Source organism: Dendropsophus ebraccatus, chromosome 10 (assembly GCF_027789765.1).
Source record: "Dendropsophus ebraccatus isolate aDenEbr1 chromosome 10, aDenEbr1.pat, whole genome shotgun sequence".
NCBI lineage: Eukaryota > Metazoa > Chordata > Amphibia > Anura > Hylidae > Dendropsophus > Dendropsophus ebraccatus.
Genome location: NC_091463.1, coordinates 7,645,004 through 7,663,747, shown reverse-complemented (window position 1 = coordinate 7,663,747; position 18,744 = coordinate 7,645,004). Strand labels below are relative to the sequence as shown.

The 18,744-nt window shown below is 44.8% G+C and overlaps 1 protein-coding gene across 1 annotated transcript in view; it reads left to right on the top strand.

Annotated features, from left to right (window-relative positions):
- The window catches only part of ABCA2 (ATP binding cassette subfamily A member 2), a 74,480-nt gene extending 57,585 nt beyond the window's left edge, over window positions 1-16,895 (top strand). Inside the window, exons 29-48 of the mRNA XM_069986895.1 lie at window positions 271-373; window positions 2,487-2,812; window positions 2,961-3,174; window positions 3,455-3,560; window positions 3,645-3,817; window positions 3,904-4,078; window positions 6,704-6,819; window positions 6,945-7,092; window positions 7,173-7,296; window positions 7,778-7,910; window positions 10,486-10,606; window positions 11,507-11,685; window positions 11,774-11,915; window positions 12,646-12,780; window positions 12,882-12,985; window positions 14,267-14,359; window positions 15,023-15,125; window positions 15,423-15,560; window positions 15,696-15,902; window positions 16,119-16,895. Coding sequence (XP_069842996.1) covers window positions 271-373; window positions 2,487-2,812; window positions 2,961-3,174; window positions 3,455-3,560; window positions 3,645-3,817; window positions 3,904-4,078; window positions 6,704-6,819; window positions 6,945-7,092; window positions 7,173-7,296; window positions 7,778-7,910; window positions 10,486-10,606; window positions 11,507-11,685; window positions 11,774-11,915; window positions 12,646-12,780; window positions 12,882-12,985; window positions 14,267-14,359; window positions 15,023-15,125; window positions 15,423-15,560; window positions 15,696-15,902; window positions 16,119-16,154 — 2,876 coding nt within the window. The 3' untranslated portion in view covers window positions 16,155-16,895. The remainder of the gene's footprint in view (window positions 1-270; window positions 374-2,486; window positions 2,813-2,960; window positions 3,175-3,454; window positions 3,561-3,644; window positions 3,818-3,903; window positions 4,079-6,703; window positions 6,820-6,944; window positions 7,093-7,172; window positions 7,297-7,777; window positions 7,911-10,485; window positions 10,607-11,506; window positions 11,686-11,773; window positions 11,916-12,645; window positions 12,781-12,881; window positions 12,986-14,266; window positions 14,360-15,022; window positions 15,126-15,422; window positions 15,561-15,695; window positions 15,903-16,118) is intronic.
- Window positions 16,896-18,744: the final 1,849 nt, after the last annotated feature.

Sequence of the window (18,744 nt, the reverse complement as noted above, 5' to 3'; positions counted from 1 at the left end):
ATGTAATAATAGATATTATGGACCCCCTAATGCAGTAAATCAGGGACTCTGATGCTTGCTCTTGCTAGATATAAAATAGAAAGGAGCAGTAACATGGAGATCCATCTTCAGCACAGTTTTCATCACACGTATTCGTGCCGTCCTTGGACCTTTTGTCCACACGTTAGTAATATTCGGTCTTGGTGAGGACAGGCTTTATCTCTGCAGCTGCATTATTCATCAGCTCATCGTCTGCAGGATTTCTGCTAATTAATGTGTTTTTTCCATCAGGTGATCTCCCGCCGCTGATATTGTCTCCGTCTCAGTATCACAACTATACTCAGCCCAAGGGGAACTTTGTACCGTACGCTAATGAGGAGCAGCCGGAGTACAGGTGAGCCGCAGGCAGGGTACATGGAAGTAATGCAAGGCAAACAGAATGATGCTCTTTGCAAGCAAGTCCTAGCAGTCAATTCCTTAGTATAGCGAGTACGCCTATTCATCTGTTTGTTCAGCTTCCCGGATGGGCCTGCTCCCCATGACTAAGACCCCCCCCCACACCAGCCATCTGTCTGGGTATACAGCCAATGCACCTGCACATTGCAGCGGTCCTTGAACATCTCCGGTCAGTGAAAACATATAGCTCACAACATGGCGGCTTGTTGGCTTCATGGAGGCAACATGGCAGAGAGAGAACAAAATCCAGCACTTCTCTAATACATAAAGAACTGCTTACCATGGTATATACAGACATTGCTTCATGTCTGATCTGTGTAGCAACAGCCAACGCATTTCGGACATTGTGCGCTCTTACTCATAGCTTCACTGCACCCATTGTAAGGATAGTATTTAATAACACAATGTACCAAATTGGAAAACAATAGCGATATTACAGCACAGGGACTGTAGACAAACATAGCGGATTGTACATATATATAATCCTAATGGTGGTGCCGAGGCATACGGCCTCTCCTTTAGATTATCTGTATCCTGCACGCAGTAGATAAGGGGAGAATCACATAAATCAAGCACAACCAGGCACAGACTTGTTATGAACTGACCTTATGTATTAGATATGGCGGTACGTCCACATTTCATTATGAAATATAAGCAGTACATATATAAAGCAGACGCCGTTATCGTGAAGCATTGTCTGTCCTGTTCATGATAAGGATATAGTGTGAACTGTTTCTTCTATTGGAGAAGTGCTGGATTTTCTCACCCTTCCTATGCCATCCTCCTGCCATTCGCTTAAATAAGAGAACAGGGGTAATAGTGCCGCCAGGTTGGCAAGGACTATTACACGGGGCATTTATCGTGCGAATAATCGATATGTCGTTTGAATTTAAACTATAGTCGTTTCATGTAAATGCAGGCAACGATCAAACCATCAACGAGAAATCGTTCATCCTTCGTTGGTGCTGACACCCAAATCATTGTTAATCGTTCGCTAACCGTTCAGTGCAATTCCGCATTCGTTCAGTGTAATTCTGTATTCGTTCCCTGTTATTCCGCATTTGTTAATTTTAATTCTGCATTCGTTCAGTGTAATTTTGTATTTGTTCCCTGTAATTCCGCATTTGTTCCCTGTAATTCCGCATTCGTTTAGAGTAATCCCGCATTTGTTCCCTATAATTCCGCATTTGTTCCCTGTAATTCCGCATTTGTACCCTGTAATTCCGCATTCGTTCCCTGTAATCCCGCATTCGTTTAGAGTAATCCCGCATTTGTTCCCTATAATTCCGCATTTGTTCCCTGTAATTCCACATTGGTTCAGTGTAATTCTGCATTCATTCCCTGTAATTCTGCAGTCGTTCAGTGTTATTCCGCATTCGTTTCCTGTAATCCCGCATTTGTTCCCTGTAATTCCGCATTCGTTCAGTGTTATTCCACATTCATTCAGTGTAATTCCGCATTTGTTCCCTGTAATTCTGCATTCGTTCAGTGTAATTCTGCATTCGTTCCCTGTAATTCTGCATTCATTCAGTGTTATTCCGCACTTGTTCAGTGTAATTCTGCATTAGTTCCCTGTAATTCCACATTTGTTCAGTGTAATTCCGCATTCGTCCTCTGTAACTTCGCATTCGTTCCCTGTAACTCCGCATTCGTTCCCTGTAATTCCGCATTCGTTCAGTGTAATTCCGCATTCGTTCCCTGTAATTTCGCATTCGTTCCCTGTAACTCCGCATTCGTTCCCTGTAATTCCGCATTCGTTCCCTGTAATTTCGCATTCGTTCAGTGTTATTACGCATTAGGTCAGTGTAATTCCGCATTCGTTCCCTGTAATTCCGCATTCGTTCCTTCATTTGCTGGGATCAGATGGAGTAACCGATCGTAGTAACCACTATCGTTCTGTGTAATATGGGGAACGATTTCAGGTTAACGATAAATGGTCTAGTTTGTGATCGTTAATCATTAAAAATCGCTTTGTCCAATAGGACCCTAATGTGCAGTCACCTCTTATGGTTCATCATGTGTGGCTAGTGTATTGTCTGTTCTTCCTCCAGGCTGAAGCTGTCCCCAGACGCCAGTCCTCAGATGCTTGTGAATACGTTCTATCTACCGTCTGGTATTGGCGCTACCTGTGTACTAAAGACGGCATTTAACAGCACCTTGGATCAGCTGGTGCAGTCCCTCAACCTCAACAGCAATGAGTCCAAGATGCTGGCGGCTCAGTACTTTGACGCCATGTGCGTGGATTCCTTCACCCAGGGGCTTCCACTCTCCAACTTTGTGCCACCGCCACCCTCTCCAGCCCCTTCGGAGTACCCAACGGAGGAGGACATGGCCCATCTGTGGAATGCCTCTACTTATGTACCACCTTCTGTACCTGGTAAGGATATGGTTATATAGGTGTTCTGTAGTAACATTTACTAGACCTCATATATTTAAATTGAAGGTTTCCAGTTCTAAGGACATCACTAAGAAGCGATTCTTGTCCACTGAATCACTGAATAGATGCTTTACCTCTCATCCTACAGAAGACATCACCACCACCCCATCCCTCCCCCGCCGCATCCACGAACCAGTCAGGTGTACATGTTCCATGCAAGGAACGGGCTTCTCATGTCCCAATGGGGTTGGTGGTCATCCTCCACAGATGAAGGTTGTCACTGGGGACATTGCAGTGGACATCAGTGGGCGGAACGTTAGCGAATATCTCCTGTATACCTCAGATCGGTTCAGATTACACAGGTAAGTCATAGTACATTGATGCAATCTAATTCCTTCCATAAGAAAGTACCATAAAGGAGTTATGCAGGATTTGGGAAAGCACAGCTCCTTTTTTGCACAGCGCCACCCCTTTCCTCAGGTTTTGTGTGGTATTACATTTTACCTCCATTCACTTCAATGGAACTGAGCTGTAAAAACCACATCCAAACTGAGGACAGGAGAGACGCTGTTTCTGGAAGAAAGTGTCCATGTTTTACTGGACAATCCCTTTAAGAGTACTTCAAATTTTTTTTAAACATAGGTATGGGGCCGTGACGTTTGGAAATGTGCAAAAATCTATACCAGCATCCTTTGGGACGAAGGCGCCCCCTATGTTGCGGAAGATTGCAGTCAGACACACGGCGCAGGTTGGCTCATTTTACATTTTCTAGTAAGACACATGACAGTCCAGCTCTGACAGACCAACTCTAGCAGAGTGCTTCATATTTTAGGCATTCTACAACAATAAAGGATACCACAGCATGCCCACATATCTCAATGTACTGAATAATGCCATCCTGAGGGCCAACTTACCAGGGACCAGAGGAAACCGTGCCGCCTATGGTATCACAGTTACCAATCATCCAATGAACAAGACCAGCGCCAGTCTGTCCTTGGACTATCTGTATGTAACCGATCCTCACCAATACATAGAGACCACTGTCTTCTTGTCTTTCTATTATCTCACACGCTTCATTTTTCCATGTTTAGGTTACAAGGGACAGATGTGGTGATCGCAATATTCATCATCGTTGCAATGTCCTTCGTTCCAGCAAGTTTTGTTGTGTTCCTTGTGGCAGAGAAATCAACTAAAGCAAAGCATCTGCAGTTTGTTAGCGGCTGCAACCCTGTCATCTATTGGTTGGCCAACTATGTTTGGGACATGGTAAGTCCAGGCTTCATATGAACAAGAATGTACAAAAATAAACTACTATAATACTGCTCCCTATATACAGGAATATAACTACTATAATACTGCTCCTATATACAAGAATATAACTACTATAATACTGCTCCTATATACAGGAATATAACTACTATAATACTGCTCCTATATACAGGGATATATCTACTATAATACTGCTCCTATATACAGGTATATTACTGCTATAATACTGCTCCTATATACAGGAATATAACTACTATAATACTGCCCCTATATACAGGAATATACCTACTATAATACTGCTGCTATATACAGGAATATACCTACTATAATACTGCTCCTATATACAAGAATATACTACTATAATACTGCTCCTATATACAGGAATATAACTACTATAATACTGCTCCTATATACAAGAATATAACTACTATAATACTGCTCCTATATACAGGAATATAACTACTATAATACTGCTCCTATATACAGGACTATAACTACTATAATACTGCTCCTATATACAGGAATATAACTACTATAATACTGCTCCTATATACAGGGATATACTACTATAATACTGCCCCTATATACAGGAATATAACTACTATAATACTGCTCCTATATACAGGAATATAACTACTATAATACGAACTGGAGAGAATGGAACGGCTGCACATCCCATCTATGGCTGATACTAATGCCGCTAGACCTATATTAAAAATCAACACCAGAGTGTCTGTATATGAATTGATCAAGCCATATTGCCCCGTGTACCACCGCGCAGGTCCTCTGGTCCACACGGGTCCCTACGCTAACTCCACACCGTGTCGGTCAGCGACCGCCAACCCCGCAAAGCGTGCACATGCAGCATATCCTTTATAAGACCCACATGACCAAAATTAGCAGGATATGCCTGTGCTCACATGTCTGGACCCTATGTCTTCCCCATTCTGTGAGATCAGCAATGGTAAGTGTAATACCATATCCATACTTGTGTCGTTTGGGGGCAGCCTTCCCCGCCGGTGGTGCTGGCCGGGTTTTGGTGGGGTTTTTTGGGTCTGGTCCTGTGACATTGGGGTTGCGGGGCCGTTCCATGGCCTCCCTTCCCTGCACGTGCACTCTTTGCGGGGTTGGCGGTCGCTGACCGACACGGTGTGGAGTTAGCGTAGGGACCCGTGTGGACCAGAGGACCTGCGCGGTGGTACACGGGGCAATATGGCTTGATCAATTCATATACAGACACTCTGGTGTTGATTTTTAATATAGGCCTAGCGGCATTAGTATCAGCCATAGATGGGATGTGCAGCCGTTCCACTCTCTCCAGTTCGTATATAACTACTATAATACTGCTCCCTATATACAGGAATATAACTACTATAATACTGCTCCTATATACAGGAATATACTACTATAATACTGCTCCTATATACAGGAATATAACTACTATAATACTGCTCCTATATACAGGAATATAACTACTATAATACTGCTCCTATATACAGGGATATAACTACTATAATACTGCCTCCTATATACAGGAATATACCTACTAATACTGCTCCCTATATACAGGAATATAGCTACTATAATACTGTCTCCTATATACAGGAATATAACTACTATAATACTGCCCCTATATACAGGAATATAACTCCTATAATACTGCCCCTATATACAAGAATATAACTACTATAATACTGCTCCTATATACAAGAATATAACTACTATAATACTGTCTCCTATATACAGGAATATAACTACTATAATACTGCCCCTATATACAGGAATATAACTACTATAATACTGCTCCTATATACAGGGATATAACTACTATAATACTGCTCCTATATACAGGAATATAACTACTATAATACTGCTCCTATATACAGGAATATAACTACTATAATACCGCTCCTATATACAGGAATATAACTACTATAATACTGCTCCCTATATACAGGAATATAACTACTATAATACTGCTCTTATATACAGGGATATAACTACTATAATACTGCTCCTATATACAGGAATATAACTACTATAATACTGCTCCTATATACAGGGATATAACTACTATAATACTGCTCCTATATACAGGAATATACTACTATAATACTGCTCCTATATACAAGAATATAACTACTATAATACTGTCTCCTATATACAGGAATATAACTACTATAATACTGCCCCTATATACAGGAATATAACTACTATAATACTGCCCCCTATATACAAGAATATAGCTACTATAATACTGCCCCCTATATACAGGAATATAACTACTATAATACTGCTCCTATATACAAGAATATAACTACTATAATACTGCTCCTATATACAGGAATATAACTACTATAATACTGCCCCTATATAGAGGGATATAACTACTGTAATACTGTTCCTATATACAGGAATATACCTACTATAATACTGCTCCTATATACAGGGATATAACTACTATAATACTGCTCCTATATACAGGAATATAACTACTATAATACTGCCTCCTATATACAGGAATATAACTACTATAATACTGCTCCTATATACAGGAATATAACTACTATAATACTGCCCTTATATATGTCTGTACAACAACCTTTCCTGTTATTTCCTCAGCTGAATTACCTGGTCCCGGCCACCTGCTGTATCATTATCCTCTTTGTGTTTGACCTTCCTGCATACACGTCTCCCACCAACTTCCCAGCTGTCCTCTCCCTCTTCTTACTCTATGGGTAAGTTCTGCCATTGTCCATGTGGACATGATGTATCTGAGAGGACCTACAAGTGATCTGCTGTGTTCAGACCTGGATGTATGTGCGCCATGGTTCTCCTCTCACAGGGTTACTGTGTTTTTCAGCTGGTCTATCACCCCCATCATGTATCCGGCCTCCTTCTGGTTCGAGGTTCCCAGCACGGCCTACGTCTTCCTCATCGTCATCAATCTCTTCATTGGGATCACGGCCACGGTGGCCACTTTCCTATTGCAGCTCTTTGAGCATGATAAGGTAGGTGACAGGACAGGAAGGACCAGTGCCGCCATGTTGGTGTCTGATGTTACCGTCACGTAATGTTCTTCTCCTTCCAGGACTTGAAGTTGGTGAACAGTTACCTGAAGAGCTGTTTCCTCATCTTCCCCAACTACAACCTTGGACATGGACTCATGGAAATGGCCTACAATGAATACATCAACGAGTACTATGCAAAGATAGGTATGAAGACAGAGCACCAGAACCTCTGCTGTTCTCAGTGCATAGAGTGGTCACATATCCTCCTGCTCCATTCACCTCCAGAGCTGCACTCAGGATCCACATCTCTGCTGCTCATTGCATCCTCCTGCGGCTGCGGCCATGTACAGGGAATAGCCTCTTGTCATCTAATGTGGGAATTTATTACAGGGGTTATAAAAGTAGCTGATTCATTCTAGAAGCAGCGCCACTCTTGTCCCCAGGTTGTGGGTGGTATTACAGCTGTATTGAAGTGAATGGAGCTGAGCTGTAATACCACATACAACCTAAGGGCAGGGGTGGCGCTGGTTTGGGAATGAAGCAGCTATGTCTTTCTTATCCTGGATAATCAAACATCACCTCCTGATATTCTCCATTTTGCACAGCTGATATTGGGTTGATATATGAGAATGGGAATAAAAGGCAACAAATAATAACTTCTCCCGTCGTATCGTTCCCACTTCAGGTCAGTTTGATAAGATGAAGTCTCCATTCGAGTGGGATATCGTCACCCGGGGTCTGGTGGCCATGACCATCGAAGGTTTTGTTGGCTTCTTCATCACCATTATGTGTCAGTATAACTTCTTCCGTAAACCACAGTAAGTATTCCATGTCTGCCCGCATTACCGTCACCCCACTGCTGGTATACATCACTGGAAGGGTCTCTGTGTATGTCTATGGGGGCCTAGTGAACCGGGGGGCTGCCAGCCTGGAAACCGTGGTCAGACAAGATGGACGTTCCTGTCTAGTCTTTTATTTTCCCTGGAGATAGCAGCATCAGATGCCGCTTACCTCTGACCTATATTCATGTTAATGGCAAAATTATGGCCTTACTGTTCCCATAACTATAATCCAATGTGTATCTAGCATCTATCTGTGTATCCAATCTGTATCCAGTGTGTATCTGTGTATCCAATCTGTATCCAGTGTGTATCTGTGTATCCAATCTGTATCCAGTATATATCTGATCTGTATCTAGTGTGTATCTGATCTTTATCCAGTGTGCATCTAATCTGTATCCAGTGTGTAGCATGACTCCCAGTCCTCAATGACCAGTACACTGCCTCCAGTTCACAGCCTCCAGTACCCTGCCTCCAGTACCCTGCCTCCAGTACACAGCCTCCAGTACACTGCCTCCAGTACACAGCCTCCAGTACCCTGCCTCCAGTACCCTGCCTCCAGTACACTGCCTCCGGTACACAGCCTCCGGTACACAGCCTCCGGTACACTGCCTCCGGTACACTGCCTCCGGTACACAGCCTCCGGTACACTGCCTCCGGTACACAGCCTCCGGTACACAGCCTCCAGTACACAGCCTCCAGTACACTGCCTCCAGTACACTGCCTCCAGTACACAGCCTCCAGTACACAGCCTCCGGTACCCTGCCTCCGGTACACTGCCTCCGGTACCCTGCCTCCGGTACACTGCCTCCAGTACACTGCCTCCACTACACTGCCTCCAGTACACAGCCTCCAGTACACTGCCTCCAGTACACTGCCTCCGGTACACAGCCTCCGGTACACAGCCTCCGGTACACTGCCTCCGGTACACAGCCTCCGGTACACAGCCTCCAGTACACAGCCTCCAGTACACTGCCTCCAGTACACTGCCTCCAGTACACAGCCTCCAGTACACAGCCTCCGGTACCCTGCCTCCGGTACACTGCCTCCGGTACACTGCCTCCGGTACACTGCCTCCAGTACACTGCCTCCACTACACTGCCTCCAGTACACAGCCTCCAGTACACTGCCTCCACTACACTGCCTCCGGTACACAGCCTCCGGTACACTGCCTCCGGTACACAGCCTCCGGTACACTGCCTCCAGTACACTGCCTCCACTACACTGCCTCCAGTACACAGCCTCCAGTACACAGCCTCCAGTACACTGCCTCCAGTACACAGCCTCCAGTACACAGCCTCCAGTACACTGCCTCCAGTACACAGCCTCCGGTACACAGCCTCCGGTACACAGCCTCCGGTACCCTGCCTCCGGTACACAGCCTCCGGTACACAGCCTTCGGTACACTGCCTCCGGTACCCTGCCTCCGGTACACTGCCTCCAGTACACAGCCTCCAGTACACTGCCTCCGGTACACAGCCTCCGGTACCCTGCCTCCGGTACACTGCCTCCGGTACCCTGCCTCCGGTACACAGCCTCCGGTACACAGCCTCCGGTACACAGCCTCCGGTACCCTGCCTCCGGTACACTGCCTCCGGTACCCTGCCTCCGGTACACAGCCTCCGGTACACAGCCTCCGGTACACAGCCTCCGGTACACTGCCTCCGGTACACAGCCTCCGGTACACTGCCTCCGGTACCCTGCCTCCGGTACACTGCCTCCGGTACCCTGCCTCCGGTACACAGCCTCCGGTACACAGCCTCCGGTACACAGCCTCCGTTACACTGCCTCCGGTACACTGCCTCCGGTACACAGCCTCCGGTACACAGCTTCCGGTACACAGCCTCCGGTACCCTGCCTCCGGTACACTGCCTCCGGTACACAGCCTCCGGTACACAGCCTCCGGTACACAGCCTCCGGTACACAGCTTCCGGTACACTGCCTCCGGTACACAGCCTCCGGTACACTGCCTCCGGTACCCTGCCTCCGGTACACAGCCTCCAGTACACTGCCTCCAGTACACTGCCTCCGGTACACTGCCTCCGGTACACTGCCTCCGGTACCCTGCCTCCGGTACCCAGCCTCCGGTACACAGCCTCCGGTACACAGCCTCCGGTACACAGCCTCCGGTACACAGCCTCCAGTACACTGCCTCCAGTACACAGCCTCCAGTACACTGCCTCCAGTACCCTGCCTCCAGTACACTGCCTCCAGTACACAGCCTCCAGTACACAGCCTCCAGTACACAGCCTCCGGTACCCTGCCTCCGGTACACAGCCTCCAGTACACAGCCTCCAGTACACTGCCTCCAGTACACTGCCTCCAGTACACAGCCTCCAGTACACAGCCTCCAGTACACAGCCTCCGGTACACAGCCTCCGGTACCCTGCCTCCAGTACACAGCCTCCAGTACACAGCCTCCAGTACACAGCCTCCAGTACACTGCCTCCAGTACACAGCCTTGTGTTACTATATAGCAGTATCTTACATCATTTATGGCCTCCTCTCTATTATATGTCTCTCTCACTGCCTGGACACTTATGTTTCCTTCTAGGCGTCTCCCCATCTCTAATAAACCCATAGAGGACGATGACATAGACGTGGCCAATGAGCGGCACAGAGTATTACGGGGAGGAGCAGATAAGGACATGTTAAAGATAGAGAATCTGACCAAGGTAACCTGGGATGTACTGAGCCGTACTTACACTGCAATCACTCCAGTCACATCCAAAGCTGCTCTCACAGTCCTGAGAAGCTAACCATCTCCTATATTACTCCATCAATTGGGGAAGAAGTCTATCCCCCACTTTGCCTGTGCTCTGTAATCAGCAGGAGGATGCAATGCTCTGCAGGGGCTCTGCAGGAACTGACAGTAAATCGTACAGATATGATAACCGACTATTCATAGGTTTGCATGGGTGGGGTGAGGAAATAAGCTATTTGTGCACCGCTCATATCTGCCTGAGAACATATGAGATATTTGTCCTGCCCCATGAAACCGACAGGTTCAGACAACACGTCTAATATGTATGAGACCTCAGCATTCAGAATGCAGCTCTGGGTGTGACTGCAATATAACAGCATGGTCACATGTACAAAACAAAGTGTCAAAGAGTTATATAGACTTATAATTTACTTTTATTTAAAAATCTCTAGGCTTCCAGTACTTATCAGCTGCTGTATGTCCTGCAGAAAGTGGTGTATTCTCTCCAGTCTGACACAGTGCTCTCTGCTGCCACCTCTGTCCATGTCAGGAACTGTCCAGAGCAGGAGAGGTTTTCTATGGGGATTTGCCGCCACCTCTGGACAGTTCCTGACATGGACAGAGGTGGCAGCAGGGGGCACTGTGTCAGACTGGAAAGAATACACCACTTCCTGCAGGACATACAGCAGCTGATAAGTACTGGGAGACTGGAGATTATTATATAGATGTAAATTACAAATCTATCTAACTCTCTGATTTGAAAGAAAACATTTTTTGCCGGAGTACCGCTTTAAAATACTTTGTGTGTCCTCATGTATCTAAGCATTACTATGTTAGAAGAAAATAACAATAAGGACATGTGTAACTCCAGGTGTATAAATCCCGTAAGATGGGCCGCATCCTGGCTGTCGACCGTCTCTGTGTTGGCGTCCAGCCTGGGGAATGTTTTGGACTTCTTGGAGTAAACGGAGCAGGGAAGACGACCACCTTTAAGATGCTGACCGGGGATGAGAGCACCACGGGGGGAGAAGCTTTTATCAATGGTCACAGGTACACGGATATACGTTATATGATAGTGTCGTCACCATAAGATCCTTCTCCAGGATCATCACCCTTATACCTTCTCCTTGTGTGGCAGCATCTTGAAGGAGCTCCTCCAGGTGCAGCAGAGCATCGGCTACTGTCCGCAGTTTGATGCCTTATTTGATGAGCTGACGGCACAGGAACACCTGGAGCTGTACACCCGCCTCCGGGGGATCCCATGGAAAGATGAGGAGAGGGTGAGTACCAATCTACCAACCTGTGCACATTGGCCTTAAAGTGATATTGTCCCCCCCTCCCCCCCTTGCCATATCCGGAGTTCTCAGCACCCTCCCTAAGCTTATATTCTAGACATTTCATATCAAACCGTAAAAAAGGATTTCTTGGTGGTCTCTCCCCTCAAAAATGCTTGTTATTATCGGTGGACAGTGCCGTATGGGCGGGGCTTATTGGAGGTCATGCCCCATATCCCCGCCCACATCAGCGCTATAGGCCCCCCTCTCCATGAAGTCATTGGTGCTTAGGCCTGTTTCCTCTGCAACGTCATAGGAATGGTCCGACCTAGTGGCATAGGCCCCGCCTACTCAGAGGGGGTGGGGCCTATACCTCTATGTCGGCCTATTCCTATGACGCCACAGAGGGGACGGGGCCTAAGCACCAATGACATCATGGAGAGGGGGGCCTATTGGGCTGATGTGGGTGGTGATATGGGGCACGGCGGCCATAAAGCCCCGCCCATACGGCACCGTCCACCAACAACAACATGCATTTTTGAGGGGAGAGACCACCAAGAAATCCTTTATACAGTAAGATATGAGATGTCCAGAATATAAGCCTAAGAAGGTGCTGAGAACTCCTGATATGGAAATGGGGGACAAAATCACTTTAAGAAACATTTGGCACTTTCCTAAATTAGGATTTACCCAATAGGTTGTCATTGGAATCATATTCTTCCTTCCTTCATACCAGGTGGTAAAATGGGCATTGGAGAAACTGGAACTGACCCAGTATGCTGACAAACCAGCGGGAACATATAGTGGTGGCAACAAGAGGAAGCTGTCTACGGCCATTGCTCTTATTGGCTACCCCTCCTTCATCTTTCTGGTGAGACCTGAATTATGACACATGGCAGATCATTACACGACTGCACTCGGACCATTGTAGATGATGGGAAATGATCAATATTTACAAACGTCTGTTCACAGGATGAACCCACAACGGGAATGGACCCCAAGGCTCGCCGTTTCCTGTGGAACCTAATACTGGATATTATAAAAACGGGGCGTTCCCTGGTGCTGACATCACACAGGTACAGGGGGGCGCTCATGAGCATGAGGATGCCATCTAGTCATCGTTATGTTTATGAGATTGGCCGTATCTGGAATGATTTCCCACAAAGCTGTATTCTAGAAGTGAGAACTCTCCGATTGCTGGTAATCCTGTCAATCCTGTCCCATCAGAAGGATCTGCTCAGAAATCTCAGGGGGTTTATTATGTTGCATTTAAAGTGAGGAATGTAAAAACTTGGCATAAAGTCCACAGTACACAGACCTATGTGTCTCCATGGTTACAGACTACAAACCAACCCTGTGTAGTCTGATCCTGCAGTCTCATTCTTTTCCTTATAATGCAAGTAGTCACACATGCCAAATAGTCAGCCGCAGCGGAACTGAAGCCATACACTACAGGCGGCTTCCAGGCAAATGCTCATCTAGCTGGCAGCTATCCTTCCCGATCCACCCATACACATGCATGCTCAGCTTGTCTGGTTGTGCATGTGTTCTCAATCAGGAGAGGGAGAAGCTGCTGCTAGAGTCCTCTCCTTTAGACACTGGCGACTTATCTCCCCAAGAACAAAATAATCAAGCATATTGAAATACAGCCTGCCCCATCCCTCAACATCTGCCATTAGGGGAGAGTCGGAATATGTTTGTCCGCCCCATCGTAATCTTCAGGCTGAGCCACCCTCATGTGTAAGGCAGCTTCACATATCAGGTCACTAGTTCAGATCACTTTAGATACATAGTACAAATTCCAGACAGGAAAAGTTCCATAAAACTTTATTGACGTGCTGTAAATTTCTTTCACCCTTCCAAACCTCTCACTCATCACAGACTACAATCATATATATATATATAATAGTGATGATAAAGAAGCAACAATTACCGAGAAACAGCAATGATGTCATTATCCGGGGGAGAACTAAAGAAACACCACATTGTATAAAACCCTTCAGATATAGAGAGAAGGCCAGACTACCTGTATAGAATATCCTGCTTATAGAAGCCTTATAGGCTCCCAAAGTAAAAAGCCAGAAAGCTTCATGGTCTAATAGTCCTGCGTATGGCCACCTCTCCTGACAGGTCTGGTAGCCACATTCACCGTGGTGTTATTAGACCACTGAGGGGTTAATAGCCACATGTGTCAGAGTGACTACAGGATCAGACTACACAGATATTGTTTGTAGTCTGCTACCATGGAGACGTATAGCTCTGCAAAGGAGCTGTAGACATAAAATAACCAGGGCATGATAGGACTTGTATTACAGGGCTTATATTACCTGATAACCCACAATCTGTTTTTCTTCCAGCATGGAAGAATGTGAAGCTCTCTGTACCCGACTGGCCATTATGGTCAATGGGCGTCTCAAGTGTCTCGGCAGCATTCAGCATCTGAAAAACCGGTAAGGAAAGATTTCCCAGACCCCAATGGGTTTCTAGTGAAATAGCAGGAGGTGAGAAGAAGGGACGTAACACAATCCTAATGCAGAATACGGACTGTTATCCCCTAAGAAGATAAGGCTAAAAAAGACGGCGGCCCAGGAGCTAAATCCTGACCATCCTGACAGGGACATCCAAATCTGTATGTCCCTGTCATCATGTATCCTATATATAAAATATCATCATGTATCCTATATAAAATATCATTATGTATCCTATATATAAAATATCATCATGTATCCTATATAAAATATCATCATGTATCCTATATAGGCCATCATCATGTATGCTTTATAAAATATCATCATGTATCCTATATATAAAATATCATCATGTATCCTATATATAAAATATCATCATGTATCCTATATATAAAATATCATCATGTATCCTATATAAAATATCATCATGTATCCTATATATAATATCATCATGTATCCTATATATATAAAATATCATCATGTATCCTATATATAAAATATCATCATGTATCCTATATATAAAATATCATCATGTATCCTATATAAGGTATGATCATGTATCCTACAGTATATAAGGTATCAGCATTTATCCTATATAAGGTATCATTATGTATCCTATATAAGATATCATGTTGCTTTACACAGATTTGGTGATGGATATATGATCACGGTGAGGATGAAATCCAGCGTTAACGTTAAGGAAGTAGTGCGGTTCTTCAACAGGAACTTCCCAGAAGCTATTCTCAAAGTGAGTATAATGGTCACCGCACCTCATACTTGGCGTCGAACCTGCCGCCCTCCAGCTGTGCCAAAACTACAAATCTTTGGCTGTCTATACATGGTGGGACTTATAGTTTGTCAGCAGCTGGAGGGCCGTATGTTTCCTATCCCTGATATAGAGCTATATGTCTATTCCTTTACATGCCTACATTATTTGTATATAGAGATGAGGATAAGCGGAAACAAGCTGCACATAGTCATCATGATACGTTTGGCCGGTTAGTTCAGTCATGTGTCCCTTACAACACTTCCTTGTGTCCTGCAGGAGAGACACCACACCAAGGTCCAGTACCAGCTGAAGTCCGAACAGGTCTCCCTGGCCCAAGTCTTCAGTAAGATGGAGCAAGTGGTGGACGTGCTGGGGATAGAGGATTACTCCGTCAGCCAGACTACGCTGGACAATGTAAGTGAGACCCCCATCCCCATGAGCCTACACAACCCACTCAATGTTATTCCAATAAGGAACTGGAGGGCACACTTGGCGACGCATCTCTCCACCTGTCAATCACATGGAGACGTTTCCCCTTCACTCTTTTAGGTGTTTGTCAACTTTGCAAAGAAACAGAGCGATAATCTGGAGCAGCAGGAGGCGAACCATAGTAACAGTGTTCCATCCCCCATGGAGCGAGTGCTGAGCCTCCTGAGACCCCGGAGCACACCCACCGAGCTGCGGGCCCTGGTGGTGGAGGAGCCAGAAGATCTAGAGACTGATGATGAAGGCCTGATCAGCTTCGAGGAGGAAAGGGTAGGAGGCGATTTCTTTCCTTCTTTATACTTTCAGCTATTGGGATTTTTTTTGTTTTTCAGAATGAGAAAAAAAAATGGCTGCTGTCTTCTAGAAACAGCGCCATCCCCACCCTCAGGTTGTGTTAAGTATTGCAGCTCACGCCCATTATGTGTAACATATGTATTCTCCCCCCCAACACAAATGATATGATCTCTATCCGTCTCTTTCTGGCAGGCTCAGTTGTCTTTCAATACAGACACGCTCTGCTGAGAAGACATCTTCATTCTGCTCGACACAGCAGTAACACCCAATACGCTGAAGACCACTGCCCCATTTTTACCGACTGCCCCCCATTACCGCTCGGGGGTTGTGTGGAAGGTTCAGCATCGTCCACTGTGCCGGACACACACGGACCTGCCTCTGGGTGCCGCGCATACCACTGTCCATGCATAGGGGGCGCTGCTCTGCGATGGACAGAGAGAGCAGACTCCATAACTGCTTCGAAATAAACACGGCTGGGGCCACAGCAATGGCGGATGGTGGACGCGGGCCCCTGTGAGCCGAGACACTGGCATCTGCTACGGCCAGCGAATGGAAGAGACTGGCTCTAGCAGAGGATTCTTGTTTTAGGAATGTACAGACGTCACGCTGCAGACAGGGGGCTCCACTGACCTTGGCGCACTTTCATTTTCAGGACATTTGCAGCAGAAGACGTGGTGCTCTGCTCTCTGGGCATTACTGACACTTAGTTTTAGTTTGTAATGATGATTTCTTTACGTTTCGCTGTTTTCGTGCTGATGTCCCCTTTTCCCGTCTCTTTGTGCAATATAAATGTGCCAACCACTGTATATAGTGTCGCTCATGGCCAGCAGGTACCCTGGTGGCCATTTTTAGGAACTGCACTGCCAAAAAAGGGTTCTGTATGTTGTATATAATGCTTTATTTTGTGTTTTGTTTTCTTTTTTCCTTTTACAAAAACTGCAAATTAAATGACCAAATATGTGCACTTTATATCCGGTGGTCTCCGGTTCCTGGGCGGACGCCAGGTGGGTGGAGGCAAAAACAGCCAGACAAGGTAAGTAACACCAGATGCTGGTGTCATATCTGGCATAGGGACAGGTGGAATACAGAAACAGTACAGGTAGGGTGATAGATCCCCCGATGTTCTCATAACTGCAAATATTTACCATGCTATACCCCAGAAATGGCAGTAGATGGCGCTGCTGCAATTATTATATCAAGAATAAAGAAGATTCTGTCCTGCAGGGACCCAATGTTCTATCTCTCCTATAAAGCTGTTAGGAAACTCTACTTGTGTAAATCTCAGATAGACAATTCAGAGGAGACCATCTCTGTTTCTGGAAATAAAACATATCTTTTTTTTTTTTAACTATTTAATATCATTAAAAAAGTTACCCCCCCCCCCTTAGTGCATCTGTTAGAAGGGGAAGTAAAACATCAATCACACATCTAAGCCTGTAAAATCCCCACCCGATGTATATGTAAACTCACATATTGTTCTCAGTGCACTTTGATCTGTTCTATTTAATGTGAAGATGGTTTTAAGAGCTTCTTACCCTTGAAACAATACATTACTGCCTGTCACCTCTCCAGTATAGAGGAGGAAATGGTACAGAACAATGGCAGTCACTACAACCCATAATAATTGTGTAGTTACTGCTAAGTTACATTATAAATTATATATCATTTGGTCCCCTATATACAAGAATATATCTACTATAATACTGCCTCCTATATACAAGAATATAACTACTATAATACTGCTCCTATATACAGGGATATAACTACTATAATACTGCTCCAATATACAGGAATATAACTACTATAATACTGCCCATATATACAGGAATATAACTACTATAATACTGCTCCTATATACAGGAATATAACTACTATAATACTGCTCCTATATACAGGAATATAACTACTATAATACTGCTCCCTATATACAGGAATATAACTACTATAATATTGCTCCCTATATACAGGAATATAACTACTATAATACTACTCCTATATACAGGAATATAACTACTATAATACTGCTCCTATATACAGGAATATAACTACTATAATACTGCTCCTATATACAAGAATATAACTACTATAATACTGCTCCTATATACAAGAATATAACTACCATAATACTGCTCCCTATATACAGGAATATACTACTATAATACTGCTCCTATATACAGGAATATAACAACAATAATACTGCTCCTATATACAGATATATAACTACTATAATACTGCTCCTATATACAGGAATATAACTGCTATAATATTGCTCCTATATACAGGGATATAACTACTATAATACTGCTCCTATATATAGGAATATAACTACTATAATACTGCTCCTATATACAGGAATATAACTACTATAATACTGCCCCTATATACCGGGATATAACTACTATAATACTGCTCCTATATACAGGAATATAACTACTATAATACTGCTCCTATATACAGGAATATAACTACTATAATACTGCTCCTATATACAGGAATATAACTACTATAATACTGCTCCTATATACAGATATATAACTACTATAATACTGCTCCTATATACAGGAAGGTGCAGCACTCTTTTTCTTCCCTGAACCGTATTTTGTTTCTCTCGTTTCTCCGTGTTTTGCACTCCTCCTGGTGAGACCCACATGACCGCAATTAGCAGGAGACACCTGAGTGCTCATGGTTTTAATCCCTCCTGTCTGTCCCATTCTATCTTTGATAGCTATGGTGAGTGCAATACCTTATCCAGACTTGTGCTGTTTGGGGGCAGCTTCCTCCGCCGGTGGTGCTGGCTGGGTTTTGGTGTGGCATTTTT